This window comes from Octodon degus, unplaced genomic scaffold, assembly GCF_000260255.1.
Source record: "Octodon degus isolate 3935 unplaced genomic scaffold, OctDeg1.0 scaffold00069, whole genome shotgun sequence".
Classification (NCBI taxonomy): Eukaryota; Metazoa; Chordata; class Mammalia; order Rodentia; family Octodontidae; genus Octodon; species Octodon degus.
Genome location: NW_004524645.1, coordinates 7,986,405 through 8,012,317, shown reverse-complemented (window position 1 = coordinate 8,012,317; position 25,913 = coordinate 7,986,405). Strand labels below are relative to the sequence as shown.

Here is a 25,913-nt window from a genome sequence, read left to right as displayed (position 1 = left end):
CAGGGTAGCAGGAAGCTCTCCACACACTCACCGGACCTGGGCTAGGACTGGGTCTGGGGGCTCCCGGAACTCGGCAGAAAATCCTACTTGGCAGGTGGGCAAGTTTTAGTTTTTAAAGAGAGTACAAAAATGATAACAAAATTAGAAGTGATACAGAATTTCACTAAACAAAATAATACAAATTTGACACTATTTGTTTTATTACATAATGTTGTTTTCAAATTAGTTGTTTAGATTACCAGATATATACATACAAAATTGGTGTCTACTTGTATCCATTTACTGATAAAACCCTCAAATTTATCCTTTTTTATAGCTGAGTAATATGGCATTGTGGAAAAATACCACATCTTCTTTATCCATTCCTCATTTAATGGGCATTTGAGTTGTTTCCAAGATTTAGCTATGACAAAATGCACTGCTATAAACATGGGTGCACATATATCACTGTGGTATGATGTTTTCAGTTCTTCTGGAAAAATACCCAGGAGGGGAATGGCTGCTTTAAGTGGGACCTCCAATTCTAGATTTTGGAATCTCCACACTGTTTTCCATAGTGTTTGTGCCAGTCTATATTCCCAGAAAGAGTGGACAATGGTTCCCTTTTCTCCATAGACCCTCTAGCATTTATTATTGGTTGAATTCTTGATGATAGCCAATTTTTCATGGGTAAGATGGAATATCAGTGTTGTTTTAATTTGTATTTTTTGAGTGGCCAAGGATGTTTAACACTTTTTCATACATTTAGTTGTCATTTGTATTTCTTCATCTGAAAAGTGTCTATTCATCTCAGGTGCCCATTTTTTGATTAGGACTTTGAATTATGGGGTTCTGATTTTTAAAAATTCCTTATATGTTCTAGATGTAGATCCTTTCTCAGAGGGACATTTGGTTATAATGTTTTCCCAGTTTGTGGGTAATTTCTATCAAAGTGTGAAATTTTTTAAAAACATGAAAACCCAGTATTGATTGTTTGAAGTATCTCCCATGATGTTTGGTTTTTGTACATGAACTCTCCTCACACCCTATTTCTTTAAAATTTCTACCTACCTTTTCCTCCAGAAGATGTAGTGTTTCTCTTTTGGTATTTAAATTTTTGAGGGCCAGCCAAATAGCTTAATGGATTAAAGTGCCTGCAAGCAGGTGCAGGGGCCAGGGGTTCAATCTCTAGGTCTGCAGTGCCAGCCCTGCCTCCAGGGCATGCTGAGCCAACGATTGAGACTGATCCTGTTGGCGCACGCCTGTAATCCCAGCACTTGGGAGGCTGTACGGGAGAATCACTACGAGTCCGATCTAGTAGTGGGAAACTGAACAGCCTGTAAACCCTCCTCTAAAATACTAAATAAATAAATGTTTAATCCATTTTGACTGTCTTTTAGTGCATGATGACAGACATAGGTCTACTTTTAGCCTTCAGCACATGGAAAACCAGTTTCCCAGCACCATCTATTGAACAGGTTATCTGCCAGTTAATGTGTTTGGATGCTTTGTCAAATATAAGGGGGCTGAACGTGTTTGTAGTTGTGTCTGCTCCCCCAGTTGTTACATTAGCATTACTGTAATCAATGTTAATTGGTCCCATTGGTCTTAAGGTCTTTCTTTGCCTGTACCATGCTGATTCTATCACAGTAGCTTTGTAGTATAATTTCAAGTCAGGGATTGTGATGTCTCGTAACTTGTCTTCATTGCTCAAAATTGCATTTGCTCTTCTAAGTCTCTTTTGGCTCCAAATGAATGTTAGAATTGTTTTCTCTGATTAGTTGAGGTATGCCATTAGAAAATTGATTGGATTGTATTAAATCTGTGTAACAATTTTGAAAGCGTGGCCATTTTTACAATATTAGTTTTTCCTGTCCTGGAGCAAGGAATATCTTTCCATTTTCTGAAATCCTCTTTGATCTCTTTTTTCAGAGTATTGTGTCCTTCCCTATGTAAAACTTTTACTTCCTTTGTAATATTGATTCCTAAGTATTTCATTTTTCTGTAAGTTAATGTGAAAGGCATGGTTTACCTAATTTCTCTCGGTGCATTTTTTTGTACAAAAATGCAATTGATTTTTAAGTGTTAACAATATATCCTGCTACACTTTTCAATTTGGTTATTAAATCTACAAGTCTCTTGGTGGAGTTTTTTGGGTCTTATATGTAGAATATCATGCAAATAATGCTAATTTCACTCTTTCCTTTGCAATCATTATTGTTTATTTCTCTCTCTTGTCTAATTGCTCTGGATAATGTTTCCAAACCTATATTGAATAGGAGTAGTGACAGGGGACAACCTTCTCTTATTCCTAATTTTTAAGTGAAGGCTTTCAGCTTTTATCATTTAGTATGATGCTGGCTGTTGGTTTTGCATAGATGGCCTTTATCAGATTGAGGTAAAGACCATACATTCTGATTTTTTTGTAGGAGTTTTATCATGAATGAGTTTTGGAGTTTTGCAAAAGCTTTTTATGCATCTATTGAGATGATCATGCGATTTTTGTCTTTGACTCTGTTGATGTGATGGATTACACTTATAGATTTTCATATATTGATGCATCTCTACATTCCTGGGATCAACACACCGTGGTGATGATGTATAATCTTTTTTATTATTTGCTGCATTTTGTTTGCTAGTATTTTATTGAGGAATTTTGCAGTTATGTTCAGTAGGGAAGTTGGCCTGTAGTTCTCTTTTTCAGTTGGATCTATCTCTGATTCTGGTGTCAGAGTAATGCTTGCCTCAACGAATAAGTTTGGGAGAATTGCTTTCCTTTCAGTTTCACTGAAGAGTTTGAGAAAAGTTGACAAGAAATCTCTAAATTTCTTGTTTAATTCAGCTGTGACTCCATCAGGACTTGGACTTTTCTTTATTGGTACGTTTTTATTACACTTTCTATTTCATTCACTGTTCTTGGGTTATTCATGACTTCTGTATCTTCTTGATTCAGCTTTGGCAATTCATTTGCATCTAGGAATCTATCATTTCTTCTGTGTTTTCTATCCTGAGAGAGAAAATATTTTGGAAGTAGGTACTGATGATGATCTTCTGAATTTCTATAGGGTCTGTAGTGATTTCATCCTTTTAAATCCTTATTGCATGAATTTGAGAGGTTTTTTTTCCTGCTGTACCAGGGATTGAACTCTGGACCTTGTGCTTGCCAGGCAGGCACTTATGCCACTGAGCTATATACCTGGCCCTGAGATTTTTCTTTCCATTTTTGATGTTTGGTTAGGGGTTTGTCAACTTTATTTGTTCCTTCAAAGAACCAACTCTTTAATTAATTGTTTGTATTGGTTTCTTTTCTCCATTGCATCAATTTCTGCTGTCTTTGGGATTTGGGTTTGACTTGCTCTTTCCAGTAGCTTGAGGTGCAGCATAAGATTGATTTTTATTTTTAAATTTTTATTTTATTTTTTGTTTTTGAAGAAGGACTTTTATTTGTTTAATCTTTTATTTGTTTTAATGAGAAAGATTGTTTATTTGAGGTTGTTTTGTTTTTCTGGTGTGTGAATTTACTGCTATGAATTTCCCTCTTAAGTCTTACATCATACAGGTTCCAATGAATTTATCTGGATTTTATTTTGACTGTAAATTTTTTTAAATTTCTTCTGTGATTCACTGGTTGTCCAAGAGCATGTTATTTTATATCCATATTTTTATTGTGTTTTTGTAGTTTTGTTGTTTCTTTTGTCAATAATTTCCAATTTCATTGCACTATGGTCAGAAAATATGCATGGGATGATTTCAATTCATTTGCATTTAATTAAGCATTTTCTATATTCTAGCACATGGTCTGTTTTAGAGAACATCCCATGTGCAGCTGAGAAGAATGTATATTTTGATGTTTCTGGGTGTAACACTCTGTAAATGTCTGCTAAGTCCCTTCACAAGTTTGGCTTGTTTCTGTTACTATTATTATCATTATTATCATTATTATTATTATTATTAGTAGTAGTAGTAGTAGTAGTAGTAGTAGTATTGCTGTTTTTTTGACTCATTAATCTGTCTCTTTGTGATGATGGGGTGCTAAAGGCCCCCACAACAATTGTTTTATTGCTCATTTGATTTTTCATGTCTGTTAAAATTTGTGTTGTATGGTTGTATCCTACATTGGGCATATACATATTTATAATTGTTATCTCTTCCTCTTGAAGTTTTCCCCTAACAAGTATGCAGTGACTTTATCTCTTTCAGTCATTTTGGTTTGAAGTTGATAATGTCAGCAACCAGAATAGCTATCCCTGTTTTTTTGTGGGGGTTCCTGTTGCATGGAATATTATTTTCTGTCCTTGACTTTCAGCCTATGAATTTCCTTTTGAGTTAAATATGTTTCTTGTATACAGCATATTGTTGGACTTTGTTTCTTGATCCACTCTGTTGGTGAATTGTGTCCATCTATATTGATGGTTATAACTGATATGTATTGGCTTGTATTTGTCATGTTATTTTCCCACTGTATGTTCTGTACTTTTCCCGTCAGTTTAATCACTCGCTCTGCTTGGTGCTTTTTCTGCTGTTGTTCTTGAAGTTGTAGTTATCTCTGTCTATTTCTAGAATATCTGTCAGTAGTCTTTGTAGTGTTTGTTTGGTGGACATGCATTTCTTCAGGTGTTCTTTGTCGTGGAAGTATCTTATCTTGCCATTAAATTTTTGCAAGGTACATCATTCTGGATTGGAAGTTGTTTTCTTTCAGGACCTGAAAAACTTCTCTCTATACTCTTCTTGATTTGATGGTTTGTGTTGAGAAATCTGTTATGACTCTGATGGGCTATCCATTATAGATCATGTGGTTTTTTCCTCTAACTGCTTTTAATATTCTGTTCCTTTGTTGACTTTCTGGGATCTTGATTATTATGTGTCTGGGTGTAGGTTTATTTTGATTATGTATAATTTGAGCTCTAATTGGAGTTATTTTGAGTATGGCCGATTCAAGCAAGTTCTGTATGCCTTGCTTATGTGTATGTCAGATTCTTTTCCCATGCTTGAGAAGTTTTCTGCTCCTACTTCAGCAAATAGTCTTTTTATGTCATTTGTGCTAACTCCTGCTGTGTCTTTGACACCTTTGAGTCCTATATTGTTTTTCTTTGCATCATCTTGTAGCTGCTGAATTGTTGTTTCCTGATTCCTTATTTTTAAGAGATCTTTCCTTTCACATTCACTAGCTGCACTGCTGTCTTAAATGTCAGAAATTCAATCTTCAGGTTTTTTTCAGGTGGTTTTGCCAGTTTTCAGTGGAATTCTTAATTTATTGGATATCTGTTTAAATCTGTTTCAGGCATTCTCATTCTTTCCTATATTGTTTGTTCAATGTTTCCATCATTTTTTTATTCTCTGTCTTTTTGTTTTGTATTTTTTTAGGGAAGGGTCTACAGGGTGTTCAGGGTCTCACTACTAGATCAGACTCATAGTGATCCATCTGTTTACAGCCTCCCAAGAGCTGAGATTACAGATGGGAACCACCATACCCAGTTTCAGTTGCTGTCTCAGCGTGCCCTGGGGGTGGGGCCAGCATGGCAGGCTCCGGGATTGAACCCCTGGCCCCTGCGCTTGTTTGCAGGTGCTTTAATCTGCTGAGCTATTTGGCTGGCCCCTTCTCCTCTATTTTTTAGTTTATGTCTTGTTTAGCTGTGCTGAGCAATTCTTTCATGATTGTTTTCATTTTTGACATGAGAGATTATTTCTGATCTGATTTCTTCTATAGCCTGATGGAGTTATTTCTTTACTGTAATTGCTATCATGTCAGAAATTTCAGATGTGTGACTTCCAAGTTCTTCTATTTCCTTGTCTCCTGGACTTGTTCGAGGTAGGGTAGAGCTCTGAGATTGCCTATTGCTCCCTTTTTGTGGCGTTTTTGAAACCTCCAATGATCACCCAGACTGTGTAGTGGTGGGAGAGTGGTGGGGCATGTGTTACCAAGGTTCCAGGCACAATGGGGGCAGGATAGGACTCATCAAGACTCTTGGGACTGGTGGCAGAGGCTGGCAGAAATGCAGCAAAGCTTTTGTGCAGATGGTGGATCTGGGCCAGACTCAGTAGGTGGCTGTAGCTGCCTGGTATCCATTGGTGTGCTGAGGAATTAGGTTAGGCCCCCACAGTTCTGCTGTAGTTCCACACCAGTGGTGTGTGTGGGTCAGAATCCTGTTTCTGTTTTCATACCCAGGAATTTGGTCATATTGAGAGGTATAGATCTTGGTTCAGTCTCCTATGCAGAGCATTGATATAGTTCAAAGCCCCAATTACTATTATCTGGGTGAACTTTTCTATGGGGTCAAAGGATGAAAATCATATAAAAGCAAAGAGAATGAAATGAGACATGAGTCTTGGTGTAATTTTAAGTCAATTCTTGTAGGTGATTTGATGGGGAAAACTCATTCAAAAATAACAGAGGTCCTCTTACTGGTTCGTGCTCACTCCCACTAAAACTCATAATCTTTGTGACATCTAGGTTAGGTCTTTTATTTTGGGGCACTTTCATAGAGTTTTGAGCTCACAGGTAGGCTCTTTCCAGCTTACTTAAAAGCTCAGCTTTTAAAATCGGTCATTGATGTGTAAGTATTATTTCCAAATATGTTTTGAGTTCCACTCATACCAGTAAAAAATGTGAAAGTCAGAAGAAAGTCCTGTGATTCACTTACTCTCTTGAAAAATTTGAAATGATGATTTTCTAACTTAGTCTGTTTGATTGACCATAAATATAAAGTTTGAGATAACAGTAGGTCTTTGACAGTTAACCTAAAGGCATGCTTTTGCTACAGTATCATTGTAAAAGAGGCAATCTTTTGTCCAGCATACATTTTTTTTTACCCTTTGCCAATGATTAAGTAGGTGAATGTGCCTGGTGTTGTTTCTTCACCCTCTGCTCCACTAATTTCTGAATCTGTTTTAGTAATAATACCACTCTATTTTTATCACTGTAGCTTTGTAGTATAACTTGAAGTTCAGAATTGTGATGCCTCCCAGCCTTGCCCTTGTTGCCCAGGCTTGCATTTGCTATACCGGGTTCTCCTCTTTCTCCATATACGTTTATGATCATTTTCTTTAATTTTGCGAGGAATACTATTTGTATTTGCATTAAGATTGTATGTAAGCTAGTTATCAGATTTGCAAGGATGGCCGTTTTTATGTCTCCCATTTCCCACTAAAGTTTCACCATTCCAAATGCCTTGGAGAATAAATAGTTTTTGGTAACAGAGCTTTTAAAACTGTGAAGTTTTTAGTCATTTGAACATCACATTGAATAAAATTATTTCATATAGAAACCTCTTGCTTCTTTTCCTGCAGATAGAACTCATAGAACATGGTAAATGTTAGGGTGAGCCAAATAGCTCAGAGGATTAAAGTGCCTGCTTAGGCAGACGCAGGGGCCAGGAGCTCGATCCTCTGGCCTGCCATGCTGGCCCCATCCTTGGGGCATGCTGAGACAGCAATTGAGACTGGGTGTGGTGGCGCAAGCCTGTAATCCCAGCACTTGGGAGGCTGTAAACAGGAGGATCACTACGAGTCTGATCTACACACTGAGACCCTGTACACCCTGTAGACCCTGTCCTAAATACAAAATAAATAAATAAATAAAATTTTAAAAAAGAACATGGTTAATGTTCTTAAGATATGTTGGATTTTCTGTAAGAAGTGTGGCAAGCTTAAAGTTATTTGTGACATGTAGGAAGGGTAATGATTGTACGTCCTTGGAAAGCAGTGTTATATCAGGAAGCAACATAGCTACATTGGGCAGATGAAGCCAGTTTTCCAGATAAAGGTTAAAACTTCAAGGAAACTAGTGCTCTAGTTTGAGTATGTTAAACCCAGCTGCAGAGCTAAATGCAGCTGTTCAGAGATGCAAGCATTTTAGACTGGGAGAAGATGAGAAGAGAATGGATCAAGTGATAGAGTTCTGTGCTTCAACTTAGACATCACGATTTTGAGGTTATGTTTACTTCATGAAGACAAAGAAAAGAAAGAAGGAAAAGAAGAAGAGAAAGAGAAGAAGAAAGGAAAGAAAACTTTCCTTTGGGCTTAGATCATATTATGCATATATTAATTTATTCATGATGTCGAGTCATCTACGCGCATGTTAATTTATTGTCCTGAGTTGTAAAGTATGATGATGTCTTTGAAGAATTATGGCTGTCATATCCAGTGGCTGTAAACTCATTTTTAAGTTCCTGTGCTTCTTTTTTTATAGTTTTTCAATTTCTATTATTGATCTTAATCGTTTAGCTTTCTTGCCTTGATCTATAGTAGTGCTTTCCTGTCTCATAGCTCTGACTCTCTTGCATATTTAATAACACAGTCTAATTGTTAGAATTTTATGTAAAGTAAGAGTGAGTAGGAATTGAATGAGGATATGTGCTTAAATTGAAACAATAATTTTAATATGTTGACTTTATGACATCTATTTTTATTACTGCATATTAATTACAGGAATATTGGATTTCAGTATTATATTTCCATATTTGCATATAACATACATTGGTCATCTCTAACCCCTATTACTTTCCTTCACCTCTTTTCATCCTTTTTTTTCCTCTAATATTATGAAATTTGTTTTTATAATTTTTAGTAATAGAAGCTTTTATAGGATTACTCCTCAACTGGCTTCACATTTACATATTTTTATAGCTAATTGGTTTATGGGTTGGTAAGGTGATGGTGCATACATAAATACACACCTGGGAGTGGTAAAGCACAGATTTGTTTTAATGTGAAGAAGTGATTAAAGCATGAACTAAGTGAATTTTTCTGCAATTTTAACAGTATTCAGGATGAAAACTAGGGGTGCTCTACCATTGAGATACATCACCAACTGTTTTAATTTTATTTTTCTTGTGAATGAAATTTTTACTCACATATTGTATCTAGAAGCAGATAATAAATTATTGTATATAATTAATTTCAAAAATGTGCAAGAAATGACTACACTTTGTTTGTAAGCCAAAACACATATCAAAATCAATGGACGTTGGATAGTTCATTCTGTGATGTTCTCAGTACAAATGGTATGCACCTGATCTGAAACATACAAAAAAGATGTAAACTATAGCAATCTGGATTGCAAGTGTCAATTTCATGGCACTCCAACAACTATGAAATTTCATTAATCCAACATATATACTATTACAAAATTCTGTAAGAATTTTCCAATGCCTCTGGAAGTATAATTTGGATCAGTTTTCAGAAACTGCAACTACATACTTTTGCCATGTTATGACACACCAATAAAAAGAATGTTTATTAAAACCCTTCTTACAGTATTAAAAAAGCATTTTTTAATTAATTTGATTGAGAAGAAGATAGCAATGAGATAGTTTCAAAACCAATTAATAGGACAGATTTAATAAGTAATACATGGCATATTGTTATCTTCTTAGTGGTTATTCATAGTACAAGATGCAGATATCATATACTGTCCAAATACTATTAGTATATTTCTTCTTATTGAATAAAGAGAAAGTAGCTGTATTTATATATCCTATTTTGTATATAAAAATAAAAAATAATCCTTCCTTTGTATCCCCTTTTTTGTTTAGTTTTGTTAGAGATAGGTATTCCATTGCCATTTAAATATTGTAGGTGCTTGAGTTCAGCAAAATATTCCAATATAGTCCAGTAGTCCATAATACTAATGGGTTATCTGTAGGACTGGAAATGTCAGAAGTTGTTGAATTGAGCCTTTTACAGCTCAGCATATTGATATAGCTTTACTTTTTATACTTAGTTTTTATACTTTTCTGCTGGATTGTTAAGACCAAGATAAAGCAAGACCTATATAACAAGAAATGTAACTTCTGTATTTGATAAGGTCACTCAAGTCCCCTCAGAATTTGTCCTGTAACTGTGTACCACAGTTTGCAGAACCTTTCTCAGTGTCAGCCATGTGGATGAGTCATGGCCATTGCTTGAACAATTTGCTCTCTGTGAAAGCCTGAGAGAATGATTTCTCTCCATGTGACTCTCCTTAGGCACACTCTACATCATTGATCCCATTGCTCTGTGGCCCATAATCTCCTTGATCAGAAAATTTGGGACACAACTGAGTTACATGATGTTACAGTATAGGTACTCCTATGTCCAGAGTCTTCACTGACCTTGAAAGGTTAGGGCCAAAATGTTGGCTGTCCTTGCAGCTCTTCTTTTTCTCTAATTTTTGGTCTGCAAACTTAGGTTGTTAACTTTTCAGAAGAGAAGCTTATTACTAATCTACAAATATGCAGTTGGGTTTAACCTCACTATCTGTCTGAATATCAAAGATCTTAGGCATAACATGGAAAAGATATTTTCCATCTAATATTGATGTTACACTTTACGTCTCTACAGAATATGAAGAAAATTTTTTAAAAATTAAAAAATATGAATAAGCAATTACATATGTTTACACAGAAATTTAGAAATCTGATCATATACAGGACTGTAGCAGGATAGTCCTGTGACATTTTTTCCTTATCTCCTTTTTTCACTTATTACCTGTTATTTTAAACAAACATTTACTTGAGAGACAGTATGGCAGTAATTGGTATGTCATGACAAGCAGTACGTATTTAGAAGACCAGAATGACAGGCATTCCAAGTGTGACTTTTCTATTACATATTGCTATCTTCAGTGCAGTTGCTTTGTTCACAGGTATCAGCATATATAGTTAATTAGGGTGATAATCCTACCAATTAACGGCTAGTTTCAAAAACCTGCTGATGTGTCTCAGGATCCTTGCCTTACGCATCTTGTGCATATAAATGTGTGGCTTTGCCCCTGTCATTTTTCCCAGCTTTTCTCCTGCACCCTCCTTGTTGTTCAATCCTCAAGTTTTCCCTTTACTTTTTTTTTTTTTTGATGGAACCAGGAATTGAACTCAGGCCCTTGTGCCTGCCAGGGAAGCACTTATTCCACTGAGCCATTTCCCTGGCCCCCCTTTACTTTTAAATATGTTATACATTTCTATTTGTATGTCTTTCTTTGAGTTCTTATACTAGGGAGACTATATGATATTTACTCATGTGGGTCTGGATTATTTCACTTATGAGTATGTCTTCAAGTGGCATCCACTTCAATATAAATGCTTCAACTTTATCATTCTTTATAGCTGAGTAATACTCCACTGTATACAAATACCACATCTTTTTCATCCATTCTTCAGGTGACAGGCATCTTGGTTGTTTCCAAGGTTTGGCTATAACAAATTGTGCTGCTATAAACATAGGCACATATATATCACTATGATATGATGTTTTCAGTTTTCCAGGAAATTCCCAGTAGGGGGATAGCTGGCTTGAATGAAATTTTCAGTCCTAGTTTTTTTAAGGAGTCTCCACACAGATTTCCATAATGGTTGCACCAGTCTACATAACCACCAACAGTGGAGAAGGGTTCCTTTTTCCCCACAGCCTCTCCAACATTTGTTATAAATGATTTGTTTATGATACCCATTCTTTGTGGGGTGAGATGGTATCTCAGTGTTGTTTTAATTTGCATTTCATGGATGGCTAGTGATGTGGACCATTTTTTCATAGATTCATTCACTTTTTAAATTTTGTACTCTGAGAAGTGTGTGTTTATCTCAGATGCCCATTTCTGGATTGGGTCTTTAATTTTTCGGGCCCTAATGTTTTTTAGTTCTTTATAAATTCTAAAAAGCAGAACTTTGTCTAAGTGCTTATTAGTTAAGATTGTTTTGAAATATGTGGGTTGTCATTTCACTTTTTGTTATTTTCTTTTGACATGCAAAAACTTCTCAATAAGAGGAGGTCCCAGGTGTTAATTCTTTTAAGTGTTACCCGTGTGATTTGATTTTTGCTCATGAACCCTTTGCCTACCCCTGTGTCTTCAAGATTTCCTCCTACTTTCTCTTCCAGGAGATTTAGTGTTTCTGTTTTAATGTTTAGATCTTTAATCCACTTTGACTTTAGCTTAATGCATGGTGATAGACCTTTGTCAAGTTTTAGTTTTTGGCGTGTAGAGAGTGAGTTTTTCCACCACCATTTGTTAAAGAGGCTATGTTTCTTCCAGTAAGTGTGTTTGGCACCTTTGTCAAAGATCAGGTGACTGAGTGTGTTTGTAGAGCCCTCTGCATCTTCTAATTTATTCCATTGATCCTCAGGTCTATTTTTTGCCAGCACAATGCAGATTTTATTACAGCAGCTTTGTAGTGTAATTTTAAGTCAAGAATTGTAATGCCTTCTCTCTTGTTTTTGTTGCGCAGGATTTCATTGGCCATTCTAGGTCTTTTCTGGTTCCAAATAAATTTTAGGAATAATTTCTCTAGGTCTGGGAGGTATGTTGGTGGTAGTTTGAAGGGATTACATTAAACCTGTACAGCAATTTTGGGAATATGGCCATCTTCATAATGTTGGCTCTTCCTATCCAGGATCAGGAAATGTCTTTCCATTTTCTGAAATCCTGTATGATCTCTTCTTCAGAGAATTGTAATTTTCCTTGAAAAGATATTGACTTCTTAGTTAGATGAATGCCAAGGTATTTTGTTTCCCTCAGTGCTATTGTAAAAGTATTGTTTCTCTAATTTCCCTCTCTGTGTTTGTTATCTGTGTGGAGGAATGCTATTGACTTCTGGGTATTGACTTTGTATCCTTCTATTATACTAAATTTGTGTATGAATTCTAGTAGCTCCTTGGTGGAGTTTTTTGTGTCTTCCAATAAAGTATCATGGCATCTGCAAATAATGATAATTTAACTTCTTCTTTACTTATTCTTATTCCTTTTATTTCTCTCTGTTGTCTAATGGCTCTTGCTAATGATTCCAGATCTATATTGAACAGGAGGGGAGATAGATGACATCTTTGTCTTATACTAGAACTGTGATCAAATGATTTGTTTTCCTCCATTTAGAATTATGTTAGCCATTAGGTTGTTATAGATGGCTTTTATCAGATTGAGGTAGAGGCCTTCTATTCCAATTTTCTGTGGGATTTTGAAAATGAATGAGCGTTCAACTTTGTCAAAAGCCTTTTCTATATCAATTGAAATAATCATGTGGTTTTTAGGTTTCTTTCTTTTGATATACAGTATGACATTTATAGATTTGCATATACTGAACCATCCTTGCATCCCTGGGATGAATCCTACCTGGTCATGGTGTATAATCTTCTTGATGATTTGCTGTATTCTATTTGCTAGGATTTTATTGAGGATTTTTGCTTCTATGTTCATGAGGGAGATTGGCCTGTAGTTCTCTTTTTTAGTTGTGTGTTTCCCAGGTCCTGGTAGAAGAATAATACTTGCCTTCAAGGAATGATTTTGGGAGGACTGCTTCCTTTTCAATTTCATTGAAGAGTTTGAAGAGTATTGGGGTTATATCTTCTGTAAATTTCTTGAAGAATTCAGCTGTGAATCCATCAAGGTCTGGACTTTTGTTTGTCAGTAGGCTTTTTATTACATCTCGTATTTCATTGGCTGTTATTGAGTTACTGAGAGCTGTTATACTTCTTGATTCAGTTTTGGTAATTTGTACCTTTCTAGGAATCTGTCCATTTCTTCTGTGGCTTCTAGTCTATGAGAGTAAAGGTTCTCAAAGTAGCTATTGACAATCTTCTGAATTTCCACTGGGTCTGTGGTAGTTACACCCTTTTCATTCCTTATTGCTTGTTTTTGAATTTTTCTTTCCTCTGTTTGATGAGGTTAGCTAGTGGCTTATCAATTTTGTTTAATCTTTCAAAGAATCAGCTTTTTGATTAGTTAATTCTTTGAACTGTTTTCTTTGTCTCAATTGAATTAACTTCTGCTCTAATATTTATGATTTCTCTTGTCTTTGGGCTCTGGGTTTGGTTTGCTCTTCCTTTTCTAGATGTTGGAGGTGAATCATTAGGATGTTTATTTGTTCCCGTTCTGTTTTCCTAATGTGTGAGTTCACAGCTATGAATTTCCCTCTCAGAACTGCTTTCATCGCATCCCATAAGTTCCGATAAGTTGTGCTTGAATGTTCATTGAATTGTAGATACTGTTGTATTTCTTGTTTAATTTCTTCTGTGACTTATTGGTTGCTGAGGCGAGTGTTGTTTAATTTCTGTATATTTAGGGGTTTTTTTCTATTTTTTTGTCTCATTTATTTCCAGTTTCATTGCACAGTGGTAAAATAATATGCATGCGATAATTTCTGTTTTTTGCATATACTTAAGCATGACCTATGTACCAGAATGTGGTCTGTTTTAGAAAATGATCCATGTGCAGCTGAGAAAAATGTGTATTCAGCTGTTGTTGGGTGGAACATTCTGTATATGTCCACTAAGTCCATTTGTTCCAAGTTCTGGTTCATTTCTGCTACTTCTTTGCTAAGTTTTTGTCTGATTGACCTATCCTTTTGGGATAAGGGGGTGTTAAGGTCTCCTGTTAAGATTGTGGTTTTGGATATTAGATTTTTCATGTCCATTAACATTTGCTTTATATAGTTGGGTGCTCCTGTGTTTGGTGCATATACATTTATGAATGTTACCTCTTCCTCTTGAATTTTTCCCCTAACCAGTATATAGTGGCTTTCTGTATTTCATTTCAGCATTCTTGGTTTGAAGTTTAGACTGTCTGAGAAGAGGATTGCTACCCCTGCTTTTTTCCGAGGTGCTGGGGTGTGTAGTATTGTTTTCCATCCTTTGACTTTCAGCCTATGAATTTCTTTTTCAATTAAGTTTGTTTCTTGTATACAGCATATTGTTGGATTTTGTTTCCTAATCCACTGTGCCACTGTCTTTCTTTTAATTGGTGAATTAAGTCCATTCACTTTAATGGTTATAATTGACATGTATTGATTTATAACTGACATCTTATTTACCTGTTGTTTACTCCTTTTTTTCCTGTGTTTAATTGTTTGCCCTATTTAGTGGGTTCTTTCTTTTCTCGTTCATGGAGTTCTGATCATATTGCTCCCTCTCTAGAACATCTTTCAGTAGCCTGTGTAAGGTTGGCTTTGTCATCATGAAATTCTTTAGTTGTTCTTTGTTATGAAAGTAATTCACTTCTCCATCAAACTTGAAAGAGAGTTTTGCAGGGTATAGTAGTCTGGGCTGGAATTTGTTTTCATAGAGGACTTGAAGTACTCTGCTCCATGCCCTGCTTGCCTTCATGGTTTGTGAAAGGAAATCTGCCATTATTCTGATGGTTTTTCCTTTAAATGTGATCTGTTTCTTTTCTCTAGCGGCTTTCAGTATATTGTTCTTGGGCTGGATTTCTGGGATGTTGACTATTATATGTCTCGGTGTGTGTTTAATTGGTTTAAAGTTAGTTGGAGTTCTGTATGCTTTAGTTACCTAAATGTCAGATTGCTTCCTCATATTTGCTAAGCTTTTAGCTATTACATCTGCCCGTAATTTTTTAAATGTCATTTGTATTGACTCCTTCTTTCTCATAGATGCCTATTAGTCTCTCATTGTTCATCTTTGCATCGTCTGGAAGGTGATGAATTATTTTTCCCCCATCCTAGTTGTTTTTACGAGATGTTTTCTTACCTTTTCACTAGCTGCATCAGCGTCTTCAAGATCTGAAACTCTCTTCACTTTCACTCAAACAGTTTTGCAAGCTTATGATTGAGATTTTAAGTTCCTCTGTATCTCTTTGACTCTGCTTCATGTGATCTATTTTTTTCCTGTATTGCTCATTAATGGAATCCGTCGCTTTTCTAATCTTTATTTTTTATCTGTGTCTTCTTGAGAAGCAATTATTAATTCTTTTACTTCAGAGATTATTTCTCATCTGATTTCCTCTATATGTTTCTGTGTTTGATTCTTTACTTCAGACGCTATTAATGCTGAGAGGTTTTTTTTAATTTCAAGGATTAATTCTGATCTGAGTTCCTCTATGCATTTCTGCTGCTGTTTCTTTACGTCCGATGCTAGTAATTCATAGATTTTTTTTTATTTTAGAGATTAATTCTGACCTGAGTTCCTCTATACCTTTCTGCTGTTATTTCTTTACTTCAGACACTATTAAGTCATAATTTCAGCTGAGCTACTGTCTTCTGCACTTGTTCCGAATGGACTCAAGGCCTGAGATTGCAGTTTGCTCCTTCTATTTGTCATTTCGTATAGCACTGACCTCTGATTGTTGCTGTAGAGCTTTGGTGAAGTTATAACCTTAGCACTTACTGAAATTTGGGTGCAGATCTATTAAGTTTGAATTTATCCAGTTGTGCCTGGCCTGGGTCTAGCTGTTGTGCTTGGCTCCTTCCTGCTACAGACTTTGGAAGTGAACCTGTTGTGCCCCTCTGGCACAACAGTGCACCTGTCATGCCCCTCTGTTGTGCCCCTGGCCCAGGGAGCACATGGGAGTGCACAAGCTCTCCCACACACTAGCAGGTCCTGGGATTGGCTGGATTTGGGGTTCCTGAGAGCACGGTAGAAGTTGTCATTTACTTGATGGGCTTGGGAGATGGGCTACGGAGGGGTGGAGGGTTCCTGAGAGCGGGGCAGAGGGTCTCACTCATATGGCTTGCCTGGGTTTGGTCCAGAGAGGTCCCGAGGGTGCATGGGAGCTGGAAACTCTCAAACACACTTGCCGGGCCTGAGCTTTGGCTGGGTCTGGGGGATTCTGAGTGTGCAGCAGAAGTTCTCACTCATTCTACTTAAAAAAGTATTAAAAGAACCCAAATTTGTGATTACTAGCATATCAATACCTTTAGAATTTGTTATTTAGGGAACTAGTTATTGTTCCTCATTAGCATATTCAACAAAATTGTCTACGGAAAACCAGCTACACAAGACAACCTTCTTGCTCTTGAAGAAAATCATGTGCCAAAAGGCTAAAACACTGACATATAGGAAATGATACAGAAAGTAGATATTCTACTTTCCTGAGCCAGTATTGTTGAAACAGTATAAAAGTTGCTAAAAATACTAAATAGATTTATAGAATCTCTCTGCTAGTGCTATAAGTCTATCTTTATAACAGTGCTTTCAAGAATGCCAATTTCAATTACATTTCTCATTGTATATAATTGCTTTATGAATGATTCAAAATGATATATCTTGATTTAAGTCTTAATTGCTTTTCATTGAATGCGAAGTATTAATTTGACAGCCTGTTTTTATTTGAAGGCTAGGCTTCTACTTGTGATTCTCCTGCTCCACTCTCAATCGGTGCTGAGAATACAGGTGTCCAGCACCACGCCTGGCTCAATTAAGTGGATTATTAATGATATGAGTACTGAGGTGCTAGGTAGGAAACCTTTTCTCCTTTACATATCCATTTAATATTTTTAAGTTGACACCAGAAGAAGAAGTAAATTTCAGTCCTATAAATTTGACAGTTCTTATTAAACACATGAAAGCCTAAAGAATAAATTTTAATTTTGTTGAATTCAATGATACATTTTCTGGGATTGGTGATATTATAGTGATTCTTATTCAAAGACCTTTGTATTGGTAGAAGTTGTGATATAGTTTGAGATTAATTTCATCACAAATTTAGGAAAATGCTATATTAAAATATGGATGATATTTTGTAGAAATTTTGAAGGTTTTATTTTAAAGTACATAATCATTTGGGCTTTGTTATTGTTTTATTTTAAATTAGATAAGCCTGAGAAAAGACTCAAAATTGAAACTAATATGGTGTTATCTATTAGGTCCAAATCACTCTCAAATTTAGTGGTTGAAAACAACAGTAGCTTGCTACTTCTCTTGACTGTAATGTATGTTCCTCTGCTAGTTTCCCTGTGGTTGCTCATGTGGCTAGTAGGCTGCAGGCTGGGCTTAGCTAAGGCTATTTTTTGGGATGCCTCAGTCTGCTTTCTGTGGCCTCCTACTTGGCCAGCTTGGGATTCTTCACAAGATATCAGCCAAAGATCCCAAAAGAAGGAAGATTTGGAGGTGGGAAGAGTTGTAGAAATGAAGACTTACAGAAGGTGAGAAATCAGAGATGCCACAAACCCAGTTAATATAATTCCAAGCACATCCAATCAGTGAAGTACGGCTGCAAAAGAGAAACTGCTGGAGAAGAAGACTGTAGCTCTCTAGCCAAGTGTCTGAACATGGGTCTTGGCATGCTTTTGGTAAGCAGGCTTAGCAGCTAGCAGGTAGAGCTGTGTATGGCAAGGTGGAGAATGAGAACAAGGTGGACTCTACCAGCATCTCTTTTTGTCTTATCACTGAGACTGACCACTGTGCTGTCTCAGCTTAACTAAGTTGACAGAGCACAAAGCATCATATTTATATATCACATGTAATGCATATGTAATTCACATTCAACAAAACTGAAGTTCTCCTTAATTTGTGTGAAAGCACAAATTTTGAATATGTAAGCTTATTGAAAAGTTACTTGAGATGACATAGGTATAATATTTAAGAGACAGGACTCTGATACACATAACATTAATTCTGTAAAATATGTAATTTTATATGATGGAATGATCCCTCCAAAACTAAAATGAACAGACATGTTCCAGAAGAAGTACAAATGGCCAATAAATACATGAAAAAAATGTTAGCCATCTCTAGAGATATGCAAATTGAAAGAACACTTAGATTCCATGAAAGGATGGCTGTCACCAGGAAATCAAATAATAACAAAGGGAGGAGAAGTTGTGGGAGGCAGGGAAGGAAGCTTTTTTATTACTTGGGGAAATGTAGGCTGCTACAGTATTACAAGAATCAGTGTATAGATTCTTGAAAAAACTAAAACAAGAAATTCCATTTGACCCAACAGTTCCTTTCATAGTTGTCTTCTTAAAGAGTTAAAGTCATCATATTACAGAGATGCATGCATACCCATGCTTATAGAAGACAACTCATAATAGTTAAGTCTTGGAAGCAACTTACATGCCCATCAACAGGTGAATGGATGAAGGAAACGTGGCATTTGCACACAGTGGAGTATTGTTTTTAAGGTACCGGGGATTAAACTTAGGACCTTGTGCTTGCCAGGCAAGCATTTATTCTACTGAGCTGTCTCCCCAGCCCCACAGTACAGTATTAATCTCCCATAAAAAGGATGAAATTGAGTCATCTGTAGGAAAATGGAAGCACCTTGAGACTATAATGTTAAGTAAAAAGAATCAGATACACAATCTTAAATATTGTATGTTTTCTTTTACATGAGAAACCCAAAATATAAACAGAGAGCAAAATAAAAGATACATAATAGAGGAAAAAGAGATGGAGGGAGGGGAGGGAAGAAATGGAGCCAGTAATGGAAGGAGGACAAGGGGACAGAAAAAGAATTAAGATGTATTATGTATATGTACAGACTCCTGATGACCAATTAATCATTATATACTACAAATGTATAATAAAAAAACTAAATAAGATAAAATGTATAAAATGCTTAGATTAGTATTAGAGAAAAGAGTCCTTCTTTTGCTTTTCTGTTTACATATATATTCCAAGAGTGTATCTAGGCAAATGCTTGGCATGTAGTATACACTCAGTAAATTTCAGTTGAATGAAAAAAATTGCCAAATAAGAATGTAAAAATATTGGCCTTTTCCTGCCTACCAGGCCATGAGCTGTTTCTCCTCCACCAGCAACGTCTGTCAGGCAGCCCTTGGACCCAGTGCCTATGAATTGCAGCCTCTCCACACTGCTCACAGTTAAGAGTTTGCCTTAAGTTTCAGAGGAGATCTTGGCCTTGGACTTTTCCGCAATGTTGAATTTTGACAAATCTTGGAAATAAAGTACATGCACAAGTCTTTCAGGAGTCTGGGATGGAATGATATGGTTTATATCTAGATGTCCTGCCAAGGCCTCATATCATTGACAGGGCTTTGGGAAGGTGACTGGGCTATGGAGTTTTATAACTGACTTGCTGTTGGAGGTATGGGCTGAGGAGAAGTGGCAGGTGTCTGCAGGTGTGGCCTGAAAGGGTTTCTCTCCCTTTGCAGCTACCTTCTTGACTCACACTGCTTCCCAAATACCATGCTGTGAGCAGTGCTCCTCCATTGGGCTCCCATGTCAACCACATAATCCATGGAATCTGGTGACATTGGCGATCCTGACCCCAAACGACTCTGGCTACTGTGTGCATTTGTGCCTTAGGGTCACCACACCTGGCTTAAAAGCCGTCTTCCTTGGGATTTTTAATTTAAGCAATTGGCTGGTGTGTACCTCAGTAATAGAGTACATGCTTATTAGAATGCAAGAAGCTATGGGTTTGATACCTGGACTATAAAAGAAACCAACTGAGCTAGGCATGGTGGTGCTAGCACTGGGAGGCTAAAGAAGGAAGAACATTGAGAATTTGAGGGCAGCCTGGGATATATGGTGAGTTAAATCCCAGCCTGAATTATACAGCAAGAACCTGTTGTGAAAATCCAAACCAGACCAAAACAATAAAAATTCACTCAACTCAAAGGAGTGACTGTGGAGCTCTAGCCTTGGCAAGAGGAGAGGTGTTGTGTTTTGGGGTTTTGCAAGGGGAAACAATACAATGCAGGCCACCTAATTATAAGATTATTTTGTAATAGTCACCCAAAGAGTCATTTGCAAAAAGAGTGCAGGAAATGTGTCCACACACTAAAGACCAAAGAATCCAGCTGGGGGCCTGAATCCCATGATAATGTCCTGCATGAGTCCACCTGAAGACCTGGAGCCCATGACAATGCTTGCCAGGAGTCCAACTAGAGGCCAAGAATCCATGACAATGCTTCATTCAGGCCTGCTTCATGTATCTGCCCTGGGAAGGCCCAAAGATCAGTGGTGGAAGGTAGAAAGTCTGTGCCAGTGGGATGGAGGTTCTGTGCCAGCAGGCTGAGGGACCTGCACTGGAGCCAGGAAGCAATGTTCTAGGTAAGAACCAGAGTTCTCCCTGAAAGGTACCACAGCCATCTTCAGCAACGGTGAGGTACTGAGCTCCTCCAGCGATGAGAATAGCCAGGCTCCTATCAGAAAAGCCAACATGTCAGGCTACTCCAGGAGACTGAGTAGTGTACCATTTTCCCCTCCAGAGCCAGGAAGTGATGCTCAAAGTGAGGACTAGAATGTACTAAAGTGAATCGTAGCCATTCTCAGTGACAAGGTCCCAAGCTCCTATGGCGATGAGAACAGTTGAGTTCATCAAAGAAGTCAGCATGACAAGGCCCTCTAAGAGAACGAACAGCTCAGACAGCTCCCGACAGCCCCTCTTCTTTTCCAGTTCTGCCTCTTTGCTGCCAGCAACAATCCTCAGCTGGGCCTCCCACACCCAACACCATGCTGGTTCAGTTCAGCTGGGTGTTACAAGTTGATCACCAGTTGGCAATCCACTGCAAGAGGCTGACTTCACCCAGCGTCTGTGAGCCTGGAAGCAAACATGGAAGTAAGGAGGTGCCCTCCTGCCCTGATTCAGAAAGACTGAAGACACTGTTTTTACTTTAAGCTCCAAATCTCAACTGGTCATGGTGATGTGCACCTGTGATCCTAGCACTATGGGAGGCTGAGACAGGAGAATCATTAGTTTGAGTCCTGGCTGGGCAACTTAGGGACAGAAGGAGAATTTGTCTCAAAATAAAAAGGGTTGTGGATGTTAAAAAAAGTAAAAATATATTATATCCTTTATTTTTCAACAAATTTTCTTTTTATTGCTAGGGATTAAACCTAAGGCCTCACACATTTGTGTACTACACACATTTGTACCACTGAACTATGTCTTTAGCCCTTTTAACCTTTGCAATTAACAGATTTATTGTAGCAAATTTAAAATAAAACAGAAAAACATAAAGTAGTTTGCCTTAATTTCCATTGTTCAGAAAAAACCAACACTAAAATTCTATTATATTTCTTCCCTAACCTCTCAATAAATCATTTCTTGATTTCCTTAAAAGTGAAAAGCCATGTTACATATACATGGTTTTGTGGCATTTTAAAAATTCTTAATATATTATGTACATTTATACACTTAACTAATGGTTAAGAAAATGAATTTTACTATCCCTGTGATACTTCATTCTAAAAATATAATAATCACTTAAACAACCCCATGCTATTGGAGAACTGTTTCCAGTTTTTGCTATGACCAATGGTGCTACAATTAAGAAACTGTGTGAAACTGAGTTTTCCCTTTCACTGTATTGCTAAAATTAGCATCACTACATCAGAGGACATCAGCAATACTGAAGGTTTTGAATCATATTATCAAACTGCTCTAGGAAAGGGATACTGCACCAATCTGAAAATATCTCAAAAGTTAAATAAAAGCCTCTCTTTTCCTGCATCTACTGTAGTGCCGGATGTTATAATTAATATTTTTACGGTGCCAGGCTAAATTAAATCCTTAAACTTAAATAAAACTTTTGGAGACTTTATAGAATCACCATCGAAAGAATGCTTCACTTTGGTAAGATTCAATTTAGTGCAATACTTCTAGGCATGTTGTGCATTAACAATAAAGGTCAGAAGTTATAACATCTTATCTTTTATTTAGATAATAATCTTTTCTGTTTTTTTTTTTTTTTTTTTTGGTACCAGGGATCAAACTCAGGACCTTGCATTTGCCAGGCAAACACTTACTCAACTGAGCTATCTCCCTCGCCCCAATAATCTTTCCTTTTAAAAATTATATTGTTAGTGAGAAATCATAAACCTTTTAGTAATCCTATTCCATCACATAGTTTGTCCTTAAGATGTTTCTTGTTAAAGATCTTGATTTAAATTAATTTCATTGAAAAGAAAGTTTTGTGCTTATTTCGTTTGACCAAATTTTCATGCCTGTATCTTGTAATCTGAGCAACTATTGTGAAGATCGCAATAAGCAATTTACTAACTATTGTTACTCTTCTAGCTTGGTTTGAAATTTTATATCGCTGTTTTTAGTGGTTTTTTCTCTTTAAAGGAAAAAAATCCTATAAAAATAAAAAACTTTAAGTTTGCAATATAGTAAAAATCAATTAATTATTCTTTAATATGAAAATGTTAATATTTTGGCAACCTAGACTTATTTTTGCATTCTAGTTGCTACTAAATATATTAAGGAATGAACATTTTCATATTGAATGTTGCACTGAAAATAGTTTCAAAATTTGTACTCAGAATTTGATTTAGCATCCATTTAGGCAGATGCCAAGAACAAATTGTTCATAATTTGATACTCAAAAATAAGCATTTTTTTATGATTTCTTTCTTAACTTTAGGATCCTGAGAGAAGCCATTTTGTCTTAATTGCTGGGGAGCCATTAAGAGAACCAGTTGTCCAACATGGTAAGCCCTGGATGATGATGATTTCCTGACTGACCTTTGTTTTCTTCCAGAATAGTGTGCATATATGGTGTTCTTGGGCAGACTGGCTGGATGTTTTTATATCTTTTTATCAACAAATCTAAAGATTTTATTTGATTTGTCCATTGTCAGAAGAAAATACTCTGGTGGCATTCTTTCCTAGATGCATCTTTTTCTTTGCAAACAGAAACATTTAAGTACATATTTATGTGTCAGACATTGATCTGTGCAAAGAATAAGACAAATTTTTATTATGTCACTAGAGATTTCAACTTGAAAAAAGATTTTCAATTCTATTGGAGACTTGAATATCATGTTTTTAAACCTGAAGAAATTTTAACCTGTTATTACTTAACACATATAAGCAAACATGATTCAAACACATTAAGACCTATCTTCAACTCCTGCCTCATGTTCAAGACAGAACATTTAAGAAAGAAGAAAAAAAAGAAACTAGCTTTATGGGTCACAACATGACAATTGTAATCCCAAATGTGCTGAACTGGGCTTTGGCTCATTTCCTATGCTTTCTAATTAATTCTTTAGCCTTGAAACCAAACTTAGTGGTTACAACTTTCATCAGTTTAACCTGTATCAGGTTATCATCATTTTTTGTTTTTGTTTTGTTTTCTGATGTAGAGTCTCACTATAGTCCAGGCTCCATTCCTCTTGCCTCAGCCTCAGGTTTTGCAGGATCACAGGCTCCCACCAGTGTGCCTGGTTGTAATAATCCCTCTTATGTGTCAAATGCCACACTGAACTGTGAATTCCAGGTTGTAAAAGGGGATTTTTTTCCACCTGTCCATAAGTCTTAGTCAACAAATGAAACACACACACCCCAAATACAAATGTTTAAATATCATTTTTATCTTTACCAAAAATAATGGTGGTTTAATGCTTTTATTTCCTGTTGCTGTAAGAGAATGCATGAGACTAAATAATTTATGGAGAAAATGAGCTTGTTTGGGCTCACAGTTCTGGAGATTTGGAAGTCTAAGAACATGGCACTGGAAAGGCATTCAGGCTGCTTCAACTCATGGCAGAAAACAGAGGGGCAAGTGGGTGTGAGTAGAAGACAGAAATGCTCAGGGTAGACTTGCTGTGCGCATGACCCACTTCCATGGTAACTCATACAGACCCACAAGACCAAGAACTCATTCACTGATGAAAAATCATTAACCTCTCCTAATGACTGCATCACCTCTTAAAGTCCTACCTTGAGGCACAGAGGCAAACAAATTTTAGCATGTATTGTAGAGAGGACAAGCCACATTCAAACCACAGCAAATGCTGTCCTTATGGTCTGTTACATGTTTGGTGATCAGAGTGCTTTTCAAATGTTAATACACTTACTTGTCAAAACAACCTTTAAGAGAGAGATGCTCTCATCCTTATGCTGGACGTGAAGCAGCAGAAACACGGAGTCTCACTGCCCAACTTGAAGCTACAGAGTAGATTTACACTCAGACTATCTGGTCTCCAAGCACCCTGCCCTGTGACTCTCACCATGCTAGTCACTCTGCTTTGCACTGTCACTTTTCTCACTGGACACAGTAGTAGTGAACCTAGGTTATGAACCCTGACTCCTGATCCTGTCTTTTGTATTTTCTACTCTATGCCAAGAATCTGCATAAGAATCTATAGCTTTTTATTACAAGAGGAGTCCAAAGGTTCATTTAGAGTTGTAATTGGTAGTTTGAAAGACGACTTAAGGGAGTATGAATAATTTTCTTGTTTGTAAACCTTATAGATGATAAATTTAAAACTATATACTTTCTGGATTTCTTTTCCTGATTATAGGAGGGGATGTGCTTCCTCAACATGGCTTCGAAGGGCTTCAAGCTTTTAATGTTTCTTATGTAAATTATGTGCACATCACAACTTGAGAAACATAGCACACTACCCTAACAAACTGTCCATAAGGATTTCTAGAAGTGCACGACAGAAAAAGAATGAGGGTATAAGAATGGTGCTCTACAAGCACAAACCAAAGGAAAATGGTGATGCGCAGGAAATCAGTCCTTGGCCCTGTATCTGATATCAGTTTGCCAGTTCCATTATCTTTCCTTCATATGTCCTATAAAAAGTTGGCTTCTCCAGGCTGCTCTCCAGAATGTATTGTTTATTCTGTATGGAAGAGCTCTCTCATTGTTTCTTACCTGATTAAACTCCAAAGCTTGATTTCCACATGGATTTTTCCCATGACTCCTAATCTCAACATTATACTGACGGTCTCTGCCAAGAAGATAATGGATTGCTTCTGACACCTCCACATCAGAATATCTATGACCGCATTCTTTATTCTGTAACCAGACTGCTGTATCCTATATGCCAATTACCCTTAGCAACTCCACCATTGATCCAGCCTCATAGGCCAGACTCTTTATTTTCATGCTACAGGATTCTTTAAAGCTCCAGTTGACCCTGTGTTACTCCCAACTCAATCCTTCATTGATTCGTGATCACCTAAATAATTGTGTCCAAACTTCTCAAGGATGGCACTGAAAGCCCCGAATTGTCTGGCTTTGCCATCTCAGATCCCCATTGCTGTTCCCAATTCAGTCCTTTCTTCCAAACCTATGACTCTATCCTCCATGCTTCCAGCATACTAGTCCCGAAAATGTGCCATTCTTCCTTGTATAGCTGTTTAATGTCACTCCCTCTGGGACTCCTCTCCTAGATTCCTCCCCTTCCTCTTTTTTTATTTATTTTTATTTATTTTTCAAAGTTTTATTGATAAACAGATAGCAATGACACAGTTTCAAATCCAATCGGAAGTACAGTTTCAACAAATAATACACTGCATATATTCT

At 36.7% G+C, this 25,913-nt stretch overlaps 1 protein-coding gene and 1 non-coding gene across 2 annotated transcripts in view; one reads left to right on the top strand and one right to left on the bottom strand.

Moving 5' to 3' along the window:
- The window catches only part of Pir (pirin), a 148,966-nt gene that overhangs the window by 116,945 nt on the left and 6,108 nt on the right, over positions 1–25,913 (top strand). Inside the window, exon 9 of the mRNA XM_004635072.2 lies at positions 23,016–23,082. Coding sequence (XP_004635129.1) covers positions 23,016–23,082 — 67 coding nt within the window. The remainder of the gene's footprint in view (positions 1–23,015; positions 23,083–25,913) is intronic.
- On the bottom strand, positions 23,826–23,953 carry LOC111817776. The gene has a single exon (XR_002821896.1). It is a non-coding gene; the product is annotated as a small nucleolar RNA SNORA40 (small nucleolar RNA).